Source organism: Osmerus eperlanus, chromosome 25 (genome assembly GCF_963692335.1).
Source record: "Osmerus eperlanus chromosome 25, fOsmEpe2.1, whole genome shotgun sequence".
In the NCBI taxonomy this organism is placed as follows: domain Eukaryota; kingdom Metazoa; phylum Chordata; class Actinopteri; order Osmeriformes; family Osmeridae; genus Osmerus; species Osmerus eperlanus.
The window spans coordinates 5,282,061-5,299,184 of record NC_085042.1 but is presented as its reverse complement, the minus strand read 5'-3'; the positions used below and the strand labels follow the sequence as shown (position 1 = coordinate 5,299,184).

The 17,124-nt window shown below is 44.5% G+C and overlaps 2 protein-coding genes across 2 annotated transcripts in view; one reads left to right on the top strand and one right to left on the bottom strand.

Annotated features, from left to right (window-relative positions):
• gldc (glycine dehydrogenase (decarboxylating)) overlaps positions 1-17,124 on the top strand; it is a 133,824-nt gene that overhangs the window by 93,274 nt on the left and 23,426 nt on the right. The gene's annotated exons all lie outside the window — the stretch shown is intronic.
• Positions 11,702-16,884, bottom strand: tor2a (torsin family 2, member A). The gene is made up of 5 exons (XM_062451660.1): positions 16,702-16,884; positions 15,936-16,201; positions 15,488-15,663; positions 15,167-15,294; positions 11,702-14,833 (listed from the first exon to the last, which is right to left on the bottom strand). The coding sequence occupies exons 1-5, from the start codon at positions 16,820-16,822 to the stop codon at positions 14,589-14,591; spliced, it is 936 nt and encodes a 311-aa protein (XP_062307644.1). The 5' UTR covers positions 16,823-16,884; the 3' UTR covers positions 11,702-14,588.

The window sequence follows — 17,124 nt, the reverse complement described above, 5'->3', positions numbered from 1 at the left end:
ATATAAAACTATAGAAAGAGGCAGTGTTAGAGAAAGGAAAATCAATACAATGGGCCAAATAGATTGCGATGGAGGCTGGAGGGGGAGAAAAAAAAGGGGGGGTCCAAGAGAAACAAAAGGGACCAAAGATTTTAATATGGGGGGGGGGGGGTGTTTGAAGCCTTCTGTTTGGACATAGCTCAGAGTCACAATAGTGTAAGGGACACACTTGTGGATGTGGGGGAACGGTGGATGTGTGTGTGGCAGGGGGGGGGGGGGGGGGGCTCCAAGGACATTTCTCCACTCATGACAGACCTCCCAAACCCCTAGGACCCTTCTGCTTTCTTTAGGGTGACCCCCTTGAGCCAGCCCTCCCCCCCATCAGGGCACTTTCCCAAGCATCTCCCGAGTGGTCATCCTGGGATGGTCAGCTTCAATAACTTTTCTCTGGAGAGGTCAGAGGTCAGTGGCGGGGCTGGACACCAGGCTAATAGAGGAGAAGCTCATTTATTCAGGAATGGTGACCCCCCCCCCCCCCCAACAGCTTCACTAGCTCTGCCCCAGTGGGGGGTCTTTCCCTAAGCTCACAGATGTGCTAAGACCCGGGCTATACAATAAGACACGGGAGTGGGATTGGAAACACTGCACACGCAGCATCCCTTAAAAACTACTGATTAACTCAAACGTTTGGGGTGATTGAGGAGGAACCTTGAAAGGGTCCAATTGTAAAAGGCGAAGGAATCCCGTCTTACCTGGCAAAGAAGAAGGATGGGGGATGATGTGCATGAGGAATGAGGGAATCTTGGACGGAGGTTTCATGGCTCAGTGTGAGCCTAAAGACATGCGTGCTGTAGTTCCTGTTTCTGCTCCCAGATCTATTGAGCCCAGTGGTTCCAGAGGCTCCATACGTCACACTCTCACCCATAGAGCCTATTACCGTCCCCGTCCCCCGCCTCCGTTACCTAGCAACCATCCAGTATTGGCATGTGGTTTTAATGCTGGACCAGCAGATGACCAGAAAACTGGAAACCAGGCAATCCTTCAGATCTCTACTGACTCATGTGGCTTGAGTTGAGACACACCAGCCAGTCCGTGCTGACCTGAACACCAGTCTGAACACTACACACCAGTCTGAACACTGAACACCAGTCTGAACACTACACACCAGTCTGAACACTGAACACCAGTCTGAACACTACACACCAGTCTGAACACTGAACACCAGTCTGAACACTGAACACCAGTCTGAACACTACACACCAGTCTGAACACTGAACACCAGTCTGAACACTGAACACCAGTCTGAACACTACACACCAGTCTGAACACTGAGCACCAGTCTGAACACTGAACACCAGTCTGAACACTGAACACCAGTCTGAACACTACACACCAGTCTGAACACTGAGCACCAGTCTGAACACTGAACACCAGTCTGAACACTGAGCACCAGTCTGAACACTACACACCAGTCTGAACACTGAGCACCAGTCTGAACACTGAACACCAGTCAGAACACTGAACACCAGTCTGAACACTGAACACCAGTCTGAACACTACACACCAGTCTGAACACTGAGCACCAGTCTGAACACTGAACACCAGTCTGAACACTGAACACCAGTCTGAACACTACACACCAGTCAGAGTAATACAGACCAGACCGAACACTGCACCAGTCTGAAAACTGAACACCAATTTGAACACTGCACACCAGTCTGTCCAGCCGACCTCAACACTTGGGCTTTTTATTTTGTCATAACATTTGTATTTTTATCATAACATTTTATGTGTTTTTTATTAGGGTTCATAGTTATGCAGCATTTTCTGACAAGGGTATGTCCTAAAGTTCAATGACGAGATAAAATTGGATAGTTGTACCCTCGATAAAACGCAAAAAACTGTATAACGGGTATCTGGCTGATATTGAGGTCCTAGCAAGAGCTATTGAAGTGTCATTTAAATTAACACTTGAATGTAGGAATGCTAGGTATTTACATGCAGGATAGAGATTCAAATCGTGTAGGCTAGATTATTGGGGATTGACAAATCAGATTTTCTATTTATTGCTTGCTTTTCATATACTTAATTAAGGATTAACTATTTAATTTCATCTGTAAACTTTACATGTTGGTGTAGCATTATAATAAATCAACCACTGGGCATTTAGGAGGTCATAATGTTCAATAAACAGAAACATATGTATTTGTACTTTTTTTTATACGTACTTTTTTTGCTGTACGAATAATTCAATTCCTGATATGTGAACGTCTTAGTGGGCTATAGTTGTTCATCTGCAGGGAATTAAACCGATCTTGGAGTGAAGTCCTTTCTCTCTCACTTTTCCGATGAGTAAGCATTAATAACGCGTCCTGTCCCTTTCATTGGCATAATCTTCAGTGATCTCGGGCCTCCTGCACTAAATTATTCTGACACGGCCGTGAAAAGGCAGCAGCGGGTAGGCCCTTAGAGAGGCAAATGAGCAACGAAATTGAGAAGATGTTCCCAGCAAAGGAAATGTTAACTCACTCCCAACGAAGGAGTTCTGTGGATAGGAGTCCAACTGAGATGTCTGGGGACCTAGAATCCCAGTCTGAAGGCGGTTCCCTTAAAATTCACCTGAGACTGCAGCCCGCGATGATCTGAGGTGTAGGCCTATACATTCTATCCTAATAAAGGCTTATAGAGGCCTATTGGTCCAAAAAGTATTGTTTCGGTCACTTTTGTTTATTAGTCTCTTATTTAAACAAATAACAAAAAGAAAGATGTATTGTAGACATTCAGAAATAGGATTGGGACACGTAGGCTAAAGGCGCGGAAATTAAAAAATCTCTACCATGGTAGGATGCATCTCCTGATTTGTGTGGTTCTATTGTCACATTTTCCTAAAACCAATACTCGTAACAGTAGCCTTTAATTCGATGCGTTCAATTCAGTTATTCAACCCAGCAATTTCGTGTACAAGAGAAAAACATTGTATTGAGACAACGAGGCAGTTGTAATAGCTTGTGTAGCCTACAGTCTAATTTAAGATGAGATACACTTTATTGATCCACACGCGGGGAAATGTAATATCTGCCTGATGCAAAGGATTCCCTAAACCAATTCACTGACTAATATTACAGATGTAACTAATTACATACGTTAATAGAACGTGTTGCTGGCATTTGACCAGACCATTGAGGAATAATTGGAAAATTATTTTTTTAAGTAGCTGAAGCTTATTAGTTGATGTTTATACAGCCTATTAGTCCAGCTTCATAAATATTCCTGCATGAGCTGTTTCGTTAGAACAACAGAAGTGAACGTCATTTAGAATTGTCAATACGTTTTGCAAGGTTAACAGTGTTTTGATTGTAATTGAAAATTGGACTGTTGTATCTTTAAGAGGTAGCTGGTCCTTCATTCGCAGCTGCTGGCTTGTGTGCTATCAGAGACAGTGCAGATTCATTAGTTCTTTAGCACAATGGACGTTTATCACCCCGTGGTGTTATTCAAATTCAGTACCAAGAGAGGACCATCCCCACTCCCTCTCGCCGACTATCTCGATAACACCGTTATTGTTAGTGGAGCCTCAGAAAAGCCTTTGGATAGGCGAATAGCAAGCCACTGCCATTCCAATGCAGTCATCCTATCAACTAATACTGGTTCGGAGAGCTCTACGACTTGACACACATGCCTTTATACGTGTCCGATCATTTATCCATAAACTGGAGTACAGAAATACTGAAGAGCATGGAAGAGCAGGTGCATCCGCTGTTCAGCCATCTCTCTCTGGGCTTCCCTGGCGTCATCGGCGTGCAAGATGTGCTTTGTAGCCTTAACGTGTTCAAATCTAAGACTGTAACTGCCATGAGGTAACGGTTTGTATCATTTGAAGAATTTGAAGTCGAGTTTAAGTGGCTCTCTTGGTCTACATAATCAGGTTGAAACTCAGTGTGTGCAAGAAGATGAGTCTTACAGGTGCAGATATGGCGAAAAGGAGGCAGAATGGAGTTTGAAGAGCCTCGTTTGAAAGTGTGCGTTTCCAACGATTGGTATTGATGCTGGAGAATACAACTCGAATTATTTACTTAAGTAGCCTAAACAACAACATTTATGTGTGGTTTAGTGCTCGATTGAATTAAGAAAACTTCAACAGAGTATGTTGCTTATTTTTAATGGAGGCAATAGGCTATAGCCTACCAAGGCCTTGTTACTTTTGGTAAGCAAATTTGTTTCAGAAAATCTCGAATTTAATGTTTTCTCTTCGTGGTGCTTGAAATAATATTATAATAGGCTAATTGTTAATAATTGTAAAAAACGAAATGTGCATTGTATAACTAACTAGTTATAAATACATACAGGCCTAGACGTTTAGTTATACAGTTATTATATGTTCAAAAGACTCCTTTCACATATTTTCTGAATGATATATCCTAATTCTACAGTCTATAGTCAGGATATTTCCACAAAGAAACGCTGCCGACTATAATTTATTGAGTCAGTACGACTCAGTACACTGACAGTAAGTTTGACAGTTTGCATAACCATTTCACGTGCGTGTTGAAGATACTACGTAGTCAACGAAGTCGATTAAGATCAAGCTAACAAATATAAATCGCTGGAGAAAATCTGAGCCCTCGCGGCTGATTGTCCAAACGCAATTCTTGTGAAATTTCAAACACAACCCGAGAATTGTGCATGGACATCTGTTGCTGAAGGTTCTTTGGCATCTGGATCTCTAATGAAAATGTATGTCATATTCAATTCTTCGGTCATGAATTCTTGATTGTGGATTTTTCCAGGTATTCTTGTTATTCTTCAATCATCTAAAATCAGTGTCTGTTGATGAACAATTTGAGAGAATCCAGATAAAGGCTTAGCATAGGCCTCTTTGGCAAAATATTCGAATTTTTCTATAACAGATAATCTTAATTAGGCAACCTGTCTAAAGTGGTTTAATGTGTTTTTAATAAGTTTCCAAAATGTTATGCAGACCATGCCAATTGTCCAACGATAGGTCTGTAACCTAATCGTACATTAGGAAAGCACTAATGATTTGCTCTACAATTCCCTTTCTTCCTAAAAGCAGCAATCAAAGTCTTCTATTATCTTGCTACTTTCGATAGCTCCTTGCAAGGATATGTTTGTTGTCGCTCTACAACGTCTTTGTAGGCCCCTTTTGTGGTGCCCAGGATTACAATTTGCATAATTCTTTAGGAATGTATCATTTTAATTTTGTTTAACAAACCAAGATCATTTCAAATGTTTAATCCTTTGACAACAAGCCTCGTTATATTCCAATAAAGAGGGATTTTGTTTCTAACCCGATTTCAATAAGTAAATAAAGTATTACGTCAGTTTTACTCTTTCGTTTTTGCTCTTATTTTTATGTATGTTGTGTCTTAGGCCTAAAGGCTTGACTTACAGGATGCATTTCTTATATCAAAACTAATAAATCTACATTCACTTTATAAAACGAAGATCTAATGTTTAAGACAAGTATACCTTATTGTTTAAAGATGTTGATGAGGATCAGAGAACCGGTGGCTATAAAGTATTTTTTATCAAAGCTTTAATTTTGTGATTTGTTACCAGACAAAATAATTTCTTCTCAGGCCATCATTTCTACCTCTAACAACATTGTCAAAAAGCGTAAAGGTGCTGGCCTAATCACACAATTTCAAACTTTCATGTGTAAACTCAGCATCCTCACATAAAAGTGTTAAAAACATACTGAAGAATGCACTAGAAAATATTTCACTTTGAGATGCATGATCACATAAAGTAACTTACATGTATATCAACAAAAAATGAAAGAAGTTAATGATTGGGTATTCACATTAATTCACATTATTGTACCAGTGTTGGAACAACATGGAAGTGAATCCAAAAAGGAGTGTGGGATGTCCAAATATAGACTCAGTGTCCTGCAGTGGGATGGTGTATTTGATTTTCACACACACAGTATCGTCTCAGTCCAGATTTCTGGGGGTCTCTCAAAGGCCTCCCCAGTCTCTCCCAGCATGCCAACAAGAGGAAGTGTGAGGGAGACTTGTAGGAACAGTTTATCTGGTAAAGTGATGTGGTCCAGCATATTATTTCCCTTTTCAGTTGACAAATGACGTGATCTAATAGTGGATTGCTTCCAGGGAGAGTTGTGTGTGGTCTGTTTCTCTTCAAAGTAAAGTCCTTTTTATAAAATCCATATTCAACACATTCCATAGATCCATTTTCAACAAAACATCCCTGCTACTTACTCAAATCTGGATTAGTATATTTCTGCTACGTGTTGTCTAATCCTACAAGTTTTTCAGAAAAAGTTCTTTAAATCAAGTATAACTTGATTTAATATAATTTGAATAAAAAACAAAGGGAGGATTTACTGATTTCTCTATCAGTGCCAGAGCATTAAAAAAGAATTGGACCAGATGTACAAAGATGCATTTAGAAAAGATTTCATACATATTCGAAAATGCAATTGTGTGACAACCTGAGAGCTAATGACTTTGCCTGCAGGTCAGGATCTGGTATTGGCAAATTGAAAGGTATTGATATTCATATCGACGAGACAGGCTATACTTAAGATCCTTGAATTAGTGATAATTAGAAGCATTTACCCTTGTCTGAGTCCCCTCACCACAAGACTGTGTACATACAAAGACATTCACTCTTCAATACTGTTAGTATCCAACCTTAAAACATGAAATCACACAAACACTGTGTAACCTGAACACAACGCAACCAGATAAACACCATTGGAAAGAATCTGTCAATGAGGCAAAAATATGACTTCATCTTTCAGAAAACAGGAGTGGGAATATGAGCACGGGAAGGATTCAGAATCACGCCGCGGCTGCAAAAGGCGACGTTTTGCCTCTCTCTCTCTCTCCACGGTGACCTCCATGGCCTGATCGTCAGGCTTCTTCCATCACAGCTGGTCCCCCCCCCACACACACACCAGCCCTGCGTGCTTTCTCATCCGGGTCCCTCACGTCCTCCTCCATGTCTCCTGGAAGCCCCGGTCACGTGACCAGAGCTGAGTGTCATCGCTCTGGGTGACACCGCCCTTGCCTGTGAGAACAGGGGATGGACGGCGGAGGGAGAGGGGGGCGTAGGAGCATCAGAGGAATGACGTCACAGCATCCACTCCTGGTCGTGTGTGCTGGTGCTTCCAGGGATGGCTGAGAAACCTAGAAGGCTGATTTAGATCCTCAGCCAGCCTGCTCACACGATACTGCGACAACAGACCCGAGGAAGGGACCGCCCAGTTGGCCACCATGATGGTCTTTATAGAGACGCGTGTCTCCACCATGTCTTTACGTCTGCACGCGTCAGTCTGTGTTGAATGTGCAGGGATGCTAAAGTGCATTTAGCGCACACTTCTCGCTAGGCTAGCATCTGGTGGTGGGGAAGTTGAGGAAGACAGGGACTGAGGAATTTCTTATGATTCCCCCCCCCCCACACTCCAAAACACACACACATATCAACTCACCCCCACATGCACTCACACACCAACTCACCCCCACACACACACATGCACACACTCACGTACACACATACCCCCCCCTCCCTTACCCCCCGGAAATGTCATCACCAGAACCTAAGCTGGATCCATCCATTTTGTTTTACACCGTGTGGTATTGCCCAAGCAGTATTCGTTCTGTTGAAAGGAGGAACAAACAATATTTAACTTTGCCTTTCAAAGAAATCACATCAAATTTTCCACCAATTTTAGTAGAATTCTTTTCTTAGATGAGCCTTCTTCACAGGGGTGTGTCTGTAACCCTACGCGTGTGTATTTGTTGGTGAGTGTATGTGTGTAGCTGCGTATGTATGTCAGTGTGTGTGTGTGTGTGTGTGTATTTGTTGGTGAATGCATGTGTGTGGCTGCGTATCTATGTCTATGTATGTCAGTATGTGTGTGTGTGTGTGCCCAATGCAGGTGGCTGAAAGGCACACGCCTCCAGACACGAGCGAGAGACGCCTGAACGCATCTCTGACCGAACGCTCATGCCATCCCTCCATCCCTCCATCCCTCCATCCCTCAATCTCTCCCAGCGCCCCTCTGCCACCAGTGAAACCCTGCCCCTGTTGTTCCAGGCACACAGGGCTATGTGCTATCTTCTATCTCACCACACAGCCCCATTGTTCCAGCCCCGCCATGGAGTTCCAGAGACGACCACACTCTGCCTCCACAGCTGGGCTTCTATGGACGCCATGACATCACCAACAAGAAACCAATAACAACAGCCGCATGCTCTACTGTGTGTTCCATTTGTTTTCCGGGAACAATTTCAAAAGAGAGTGATCGTACATCATGTACATTAGAACCACGCTACAATCAATGTAGGCAACGGACAGCCTTTTTAACAGTGACACAACTGTACATTTGAACATTTCGAGAGAAGACAAAGTAAATATATACAGCATATTATATTTATATTCTGTAGTGTGATATTGGTGGATCTATATTTGGCAGTATTTGTTGAAGCATAAACTGCAGCTGTCCCTAGAAAGTTCCACATTCCTGGGCATGGTGAGCATTACCATAAGTTATAGGTGGGAAAGGAACCATTCATCAGTCGGGGTGTTGGGAAAGTGACCGCGTCAAAGGACCGGGCCGACTGTGTGAGCAGCAGGCGCACAGAGGTCAGATGGGGTGTGTGTGGAGGAGGAGGTGGGGGGGTTTGTGTGTACTGAGGGGATGGGGGGGGGGGGGTGGCCCCTGGTACTGTGTGTGTTTTAATTAATCATCCGGAGCTTGAAAGAAGATGAGCGGCATCGTTCCATTATACCCCCCACCCCCTTTTTGCATGGTAAGGCTTGTGGCCCTTACGGCTCATCTGACCAAACAGAGGCCAAGGTCACCAACCCCCCCTCCCCCCTCCTCTCCTTCATCCCACCCCGGGTCCTACCTCCCTCTCTCCTCACCCCTCTCCCCCGCCCCCCCCCCCAGGCCCCACATTCCCCCCGCTGCGCACCCTTTGTTCACCTGTTGTCGTGGAGACTCTATTGCCACAGAGACCACCCCTTTATTGTGGACGAGGCGGTTTGTTGGGGTCAGAGCAGAAGGTAAAATAACATATACCCCCCCCCCCCACAAACACACACACCCACTGACCCTATGTGACACAATGACACCATGGTGGCTGATGGTCATTCCACCATCCTCCCAGTCGTACCCTGTTTAGCTAACAGGCCCCAGACAAACACTCACACACACTACATCCAATAGGGAAGACTTCTGTCTCCTGTTCTCCCTCTATAGACTTTTCTCATCCAATGTGTTAACAAAGGTGTAAATCTGCAGTTGGTTTTTGAGGAAACACTACAAGTGCTAAAGGCTCCTTTCAGATGTTGGTCGACTTGCCACCATGGGGCAGTAACCCTTCTGGCTGAGTTGCAGAACGAGTTGCCCACTGACAGAGATGAGATGCGTAGAGAGGAGGATGGTCCCAGGTCAGCCCTTGTTTCCTCCTCTGATCTCCTCAGAGTGCTGTTCCAGCAGCCAGAGGAGGTTGCAGGAATGCAGGCAAGAGTTGGGTTTGCCCAACCGTCCCAAATGACTGCGCTCACAAAAAAGGGTTTAACTCTTTGTCCACAATTGTCCCCACTACTCTGGCCCACATAACCCCCCCCCCCTCCCGCTCCTCCTCACCCCCCACACCCCCACCCCCCCCTCTGTAGCCACACTACCCAGTCCCCTCTCCCCTACCTTTCCCCTGACCCCGGCCGCATGGATAAAAGACCCATCAGAAGTATCGCTGGCCACATTTACAAGTGAATAAGAGCCAAGAAAGGAGCGGTTAGGGAGAAGAATGAGAAAACAGAGGGGCACTCACAGATGTGGCTGAGGAAAGGGGGGGGGGGGGGCGGGAGAGGCCCATTGTTGCCCAATGGGGGTGGGGGGAGTGGCTTTTTACACCCCCCGATTTGTGATGCTGGAGCAGGGAGAGTGAGGGGTGGCCTTACAGACAGGGGAGAGAGAGAGGGAGAGAGAGGTGTAAAATGTGATGGAGAGAGAGGGAGGGAGAGAAAGAGGGTTAGAGAGACAGAGAGAGAGAGAGAGAGAGAGAGAGAGGGAGGTAGAGAGAGGAAAAAAGAGATGGAGAGAGAGTGAAGGAGAGAGAGAGTGAAGGAGAGAGAGACAGAGAGAGAGCGAGAGCGAGAGAGAGAAAGGGAGAGGGAGAGGCCGGTCCAGCTGTCCTGGGGAGCGTGTGAACGCGGGCCCTGGGGTCAGGCCTGGGAGAGGTGGAGGAGGGACCAGGGGGGTCATCATGGCGCTATATGGGCGTCTCATTGTCCGGAGGATGGCGATACAGAAAAGCTTTTCCTTTAACAGCGGCAGCTAGGGTGAAGAGGCCTCTCAGAGCCCTGACCCTCTGACTGCTGGTCACCCTCACTGAGGGGGTGGGTGGGTGGGTGGGGGGGGGGGGGGTAATGAAGTCATCACTGTGATGTGAGGATGAGTTCGAGGCATCTCTGAACATTGTAAGCTGATGGACTGTGATCCTGGAGAAAGTGACATCTCTCTGGCAACACTTTTGCTGTGACAAAAAGAAATCACGTGTGCGTGTGTCGCGCATCCTCACAAACATCGACACACATATCATACCTACCACGCCACACACACACACACTCCAGAGGACCTCTGACACCTGTTCATTTCCTGTGGAGAAAGTATTCATTTCCTGTTGTGTGTTTGCCAATATGATCCCACCCATCTGGGTCAGGGCGAGATGAGATCTGCTTCTCTTCATATTCATAACATCAAGCCCAGCTGAGGTGGCCAGAGGTAGGGTGCATACATCCACTTCAAGGACTGACCCCTCCAAGAATCCATTCAAGAAGAAGCTTACGTACGTAATTTGCTAAAAACGTGCAAAGTTACAACTTGACCAACTGGCAAAGAGCAAAACTAAGGAGCCAAAAGAAACATCAGCTTTTATACACAGGCATCCTAATCTGATGCAGGATCCGAGGAAAGACACGTTCCTGAAGTGTAGAAGAGAAGAAAAGTAAGCTGGTTGTAGCCCCGACTCTAACAGAGAACCACAAGAACCCATCTGGGAAGCTTACACTCATGATGCAAGAGAGAATGAGGTTGCCGTTTATGGTACAAAGTGAATGGTAAATGAGTGTATGTGTTTGTGTGTCTAATTGTGTCCCATGTCCAACAACACTGTAACTTTATTTGGGTGACACAAATAAACGCAGCTAGTTCAGGCAGGGCAATCGGGCAGCGTGCGTCATCCGCTCATTACCACACCTGTGTTAGCCAGCACAAGCCCATTGGGCCACGTCCGATAAGACGGCATTAAAAGGCCGCGCGGATACGCACACACTCAGCCCATTTGTTGTATGATCATGTTGCTGCCGCCCTCCACCATCCCCTTCTCCCCCATGCTGTCTGTATGTTGCATCGAGGAGGCAGGGAGTGCTTCCCTTAGATCATCCACTCCGCCAAAGTCAAACCTACATGTCCATGTCATGTAACAATAAATGCTGAAATCTAATACGTGATTGTCTTGACTGAACTTGTCATCAAGTTACTTCACACCAGTGTTATATAGGCTCGGTCTGAAACCCTATGAAAACATTTAGACACTGTGTGCACAATGTGTGCTCCTGTTAGAACGACTTTGTGTAGCTTGTAAATCTATTTATCGAATCAATCAAAATGGACAGATAGGGTACTTAAATGACACGAAACTCATGACAATGCTTGAACACTGAATTGGATGTTTATTTTCAGTGACAAGGACGGAACTTGTGTGTTGGTTCCAGAACGAGTTTGGCACCAAGTGGCCCCTGTGTTCAACCTAGCACAGGCCCATTATCAACATGGTTATGAGGCACTTTATGTGTAACAGGGAGAAAAACTAATAGTACAATTATTACAGAACATCGAACACATGGAATCAAGCTCAGGAATGTTGATTTTGTAGACTGACAGTCAAAACAAAGTTCATGTATAAGCTCAATCTCATATTTTACAGGAAAGTGGGACATTGGATATTTACCTCAATAAACAGTTCAAGCTTTTAATGGTGCAAAACACAATGTACACTACCGTTCAAAAGTGTGGGGTCACTAAGAAATTGTTGTTTTTCAAAGAAAAGGTCATTAAAATAACATCAAATTGACAGTGTGGACTTTGTTATTGTTGTCAAGGACTATTTTATACGGACGGGAAACGGCTGATTCTTAATGGAGAATCTACATAACAGTACCGAAACCCATTATCACCAACCATCGGTCCTGTGTTCCAGTGGCACATTGCGTTTGCTAATCCAAGTTTATCATTTGAAATGGCTAATTGATCATTAGAAAAACCCTTTTGCAATTATGTTAGCACAGCTGAAAACTGTTGTGCTGATTAAAGAAGCAATAAAACCGGCCTTCTTTAGACTACTTGAGTGTCTGGCGTGTCAGCAGTTGTGGGTTCGATTAAAGACTCGGAACGGCAAGAAACAAACGTTCTTCCGGAACTCATCAGGCTCTTCTTGTTTTGAAAAACAAAGGACATTCCCTGTGAGGAATTTCCAAGAAACTGAAGCTCTCATACGACACTGTGTTCAACTCCCTTTGCGGAACGGCACAAACGGGCTCAAACCAGAGCAGAGAGAGGAGAGGTAGGCCTGGATCATGAAGCCAAACTGAGCAAGAGGACAAATGCATTAGCGTGTCTGGTTTGAGAAACAGGCAGGACTGCTGTAACGTTGCAATTTCCCTTCGGAATTAACGGAAGCACCCACCGACGTAGCATCCTAGACATCTCACAGGTCCTCAACTGGCCGCTTGTGATGACCAAGGGATGGTCTGGCAGTGTTTGGGTACAGGGAGAGATTTGTAAAAGGGATCTTGAAGAAGGAAGGTGCTTGATTGGAGCCACGTTTCTCCTATAACAGGTCATGACCCAAAGCATAGCTCCAAACTGCAAGAACTATTTAGAGAAGAAGCAGTCAGCTGATATTCTGTCTAATGGATTGGCCAGCTGATGTCAGCCCTACTGAGCTGTTGTGGGAGCAGCCTGATGCTATGGTACATAAGTGCCCATCAAGCCAATCCAACTTGAGAAAGGTGGTTCAGGAAGCATGGGAGGAGAAAATCTCTTCAGATGACCTTAACTTATTATTTGACAAAAGCAAAGTTTTGAAGGACACAATTATTTCAATAATAAAAAAAGATGATTTCAAACCATGTCAATTACTATTTCCTTTTCATTTAGCTCTCTACCTATTCAAACTGAATGTGATTTCATGGAAAACAAGGACATTTCTAAGTGACCCCAAACTTTTGAACAGTATGTTACCTGGTAATTTATTCCATCTGTAACTCTGGCAGTGGAACAACCATGTTTGTTTACATATGTATGCCATATTTTCACACTAACGCCATTACAATATTATATTGTTTACAGTGTACTGTGGTATTCTACAGTATGAAAACCCTGTAGAGAAGTTAGTTTAATGTAGCTATTTCAGGATGACAATTGACTATCAAGTTTTTCAGGCTGAGCATACATGTACCTTTTGGTAGAGTACATTATTTAGATTTATGCATGCATCACTCATCTTTAAACTCTCAATTTACACAAATGTTTGATAACCAATCAGTAATGTTTTGTCAAACAACTGTGTAGTTATTGCACGTTGGACCCGTAGAATTGATTTGGTCTTCTTCCACAGCAATTTCTAAAAACATCTGAGCTAAAACCTGGAAATCCTTACATTAAAATACCTTAGTAAACATAGTACATACAGTTTTATGAAATAAATACTGGCATTCAAACAATTGATTTAGCAAGTCAAACAAAATTTGTCCCCAAATGTTAAAATGGTAAATACAACTAAATAAATAATGAAAAGAATTAGAAAGCACCAACTTGTTTCACTTCATCTCTACTATCCAAAGTAGTCTTTACTGCCACCTGCTGGTTTAAAGATGTTTTGTCATCACAAAGCAACAACATGATCTATCAAAAACTGCTCTTTTGAATCTTTTGTACTTAAAAAGAACAATTACTTTTTTTTCAACCCTAACCCTTTAAAGGTCGCCTGATCTCCAGTCTGACATGGTACTTCCTCCTCTTGCAAGTCTCCATTCCAGACTTCTCCGATGAGAGAACAGCAACAGCATGATGCAATATATTACTTCTATGTTACTGATTCCTTCCACCCAAAATATGTTTAAGAGGTTAAGGCACCATTCTCTTTTCAACCAGGGCCAACAAGGTTAAAGTCTTGATTTCAATACCTCCTTATAATCTATACTGTCAGTCCAGTCACACCATGACTTAAAGGGTAACTTGGCTCTGAGGTAGAGGAGCAAGAGGTATTATGAAGAGATCTCGCCTTATGAAGTCTTTGGACCAGAGTACCTCTCCTATACCGTGTGATCTGGGTCCAGCCCAGAATATTGACAGTCAATTCCAACGCTGCTATGGGCCAATTAAGTGCCCGGGCAACGGCAGCCCAGCTCTTCCCTTTACATGTCTCACTAGGCTGAAGGAGAAAACCTATAACTCTCAACTCATCGGAGAGACTTAGAATTCAGTCCAAGTCTTTTAAAAAGTTCCTCCAAATAGGATCTCTTCGGCAGGTCCTCTTTCTGCTGTGGGCTCAAAGGAAGAGGCTGATTTTGGCAGGGACAGACTTGCAGCCTGTGGTGGAGAAGTACTGGCCCTGTTGAGGAGAGTAGAGCATGGCTCCCCCTACCGCCTCGACCACGTCACTGCGATGGCCCAGGCCCCGCCGGCACAGCTCCTGACGGGCACAGCGCTCCACGTGGCGTCTGCTGAGCGGAAGGAAGGGCACGTACCTGGTGATGAGCTTCTCCTTGATGATGCTGGAGTGGTAGAAACCACCTGGAGGGAGGGAAGACGGAAGAGACAGAATCCTCTTTAGAAAAGGATACCTCCTGAAGTAGCAAATGAGGAAAGCTTGGAGAATAAAGGCCCTTGCACACTGAGTGCGAAGTTTTCGTATCGCAATCGTCAGCCTCAAAATTCGGTGGCTATGGATGCGAAAAACGCAGAGGCAGTGTGTAAGCGCGATTGACATAACGTGAGGTCGTATTTTTTTTTTTTTACGTTTCGGACACGAATTTCGGACTCAGTGTGCAAGGGCCTTAACACCACAACATTTTGTGTAAAGTTCTCCGATTTTTCTTTCCCCCCCCACCGAACGGCGGTTCTTACTTCCAGTGCTGTTGAACACGGCCTGGGAGATGCTGTCCTCCAGGTCCCTCGATCTGATCTCCTCTAGTTCCCTACCAGCCTGACGGACCTCCACAGCCAGACGGTTAATCACTTTCTCCCCAGTGGTACTAGAACCAGAGAGGCAGACAGAGAGAGAGAGAGAGGCAGAGAGGGACAGAGACAAATAGAGAAACGAAGAGCAAGACAGAGCGAGAGAAAGAGAGATAAGTCCAGAGGCCCATATACAATCCACACACAGTGAAGTCAAGGACATTCGCGACAACTTTCACAGGTCAGTGAGCGCTGGCTAGGATGTGCTACCTGATGAAGACGTAGATGGCTTTGCGGTAGTTGGTTTGGAACACCACGTGGGACGGACCCAGGAAGGGCTCCAAGATGTCAACCAGGCCTGGCGGCATCTTCTCCATCTCGTCAAAGATGAAGACAGAGCGAGCGCAGGTGGTCAGGTTTCCCTCCACCCACCTCTTAAGATCCTCCTTCGAGGCGAAGACAAAGTGGTGGAGACAGAGCAGAGGCAAAAATGTCAAAACAAATGTTCAACAAGTAAAATGCTGTTGGCCAATTGATATTTACAAGGTGATACCAAGTCTTCTACTCAAATGCTGGTGAACAATGCTACGTTGTCAACAAGAGGCCAAAGTACAGAAGTAATCACGACTCTGTGTATGTACTGCATCGTAGTTGTGTTGATTAATTGGGAAAACAAATAGGGTATGTGACGTTGGGAAATATAAGAAACGTATCCTACCCTGTACTGTTTGACACGGCCTGTTAAGGGGAAGTGTAGGGTGGGCACAAACTGGTGGACATAAGGGCTGCCCATGGCTTTGCCATAGAGGTGTTCTCCCAACATGGAGCTGACTAGAGTCTTGCCCGTCCCAGAAGAGCCATGAAAGGACAAGACAAGGGGTCGGTCAGGGCTCTCCTTCTGGAGAAACCTCGACATCTCCTCTGAAACTATGTCCTGGACCAGATGCTGTCCATAGATGTTCTTGTAGAGGTCCCATTCCAGATCTGTAATGGGCGGAAGATAAACGTCAGATTTAACTTTAACTTCGGTTGTGTTATAAGCGTCTCCAAATAAAATGTAAATGTAACTCAGATTGCCTTGCTAAGTAAGTGACAACAGATCAAGCGTCAGTCGTGGTACTGTTGGCACAACTGTTTTTTTTGACAGCTGACAAGTTAAAATAGCCATCTGACATACGCAGCTACTACGTTAACATCTAGCTACTAGCTCTAACATGATAGCACTAGCTACTGTACAGTAGCTAGCTTATGCTGCTTTGCTTCCAACTAGCAAATTACCCAGCTAGCTAGCAAGCACTGGCTATGTAAGAGCGAGACAGCCGCGCTAGACAACATAACCCATGGTTTACATTTGACGTTTTTGTTAGCTAGCACTAGCTAGCAAGTTCACTGACGGTGGGTAAGAAACTAGCAAACTACCGTAGTTAAGACAGGTTCCCGTAGCTTGATCTCACCCCACCCAAGTTAAAAGCGCTGATACCTACCTTTAAGGTTTGGGTTGAAATCGCAATTACAGCTGCTAGATATGTGACAGTAAATTCCCAAAAAATCACCCTCGACTGGGATGAAGTAAAGCAAAGACAATGCAGCTAAGTTAACAAACATTCTGGTTTTGTCTTTACTTGTTAGCCTATGTCAATATGCTAACCCAGCTAGCTCTACGTGTGTGGGACACCAAAATGGACTTGCACGACCAAAAAAAATCACGGACAACTAGGGGGCATTAATTTGTAGTTTTATTTTTCTATTTTCTGTTGAACAGAAAAGGCATATGCTTCTAGAAAACGCCAATTCCCATAATGCATTTTTGCTATCCACACAACACTGCACAGGGCAGAGGTTACTGGAAATGATATAATTAAAACTTGGCATGAGTCAGAACCATAGACAGGATATAATTATCGGAG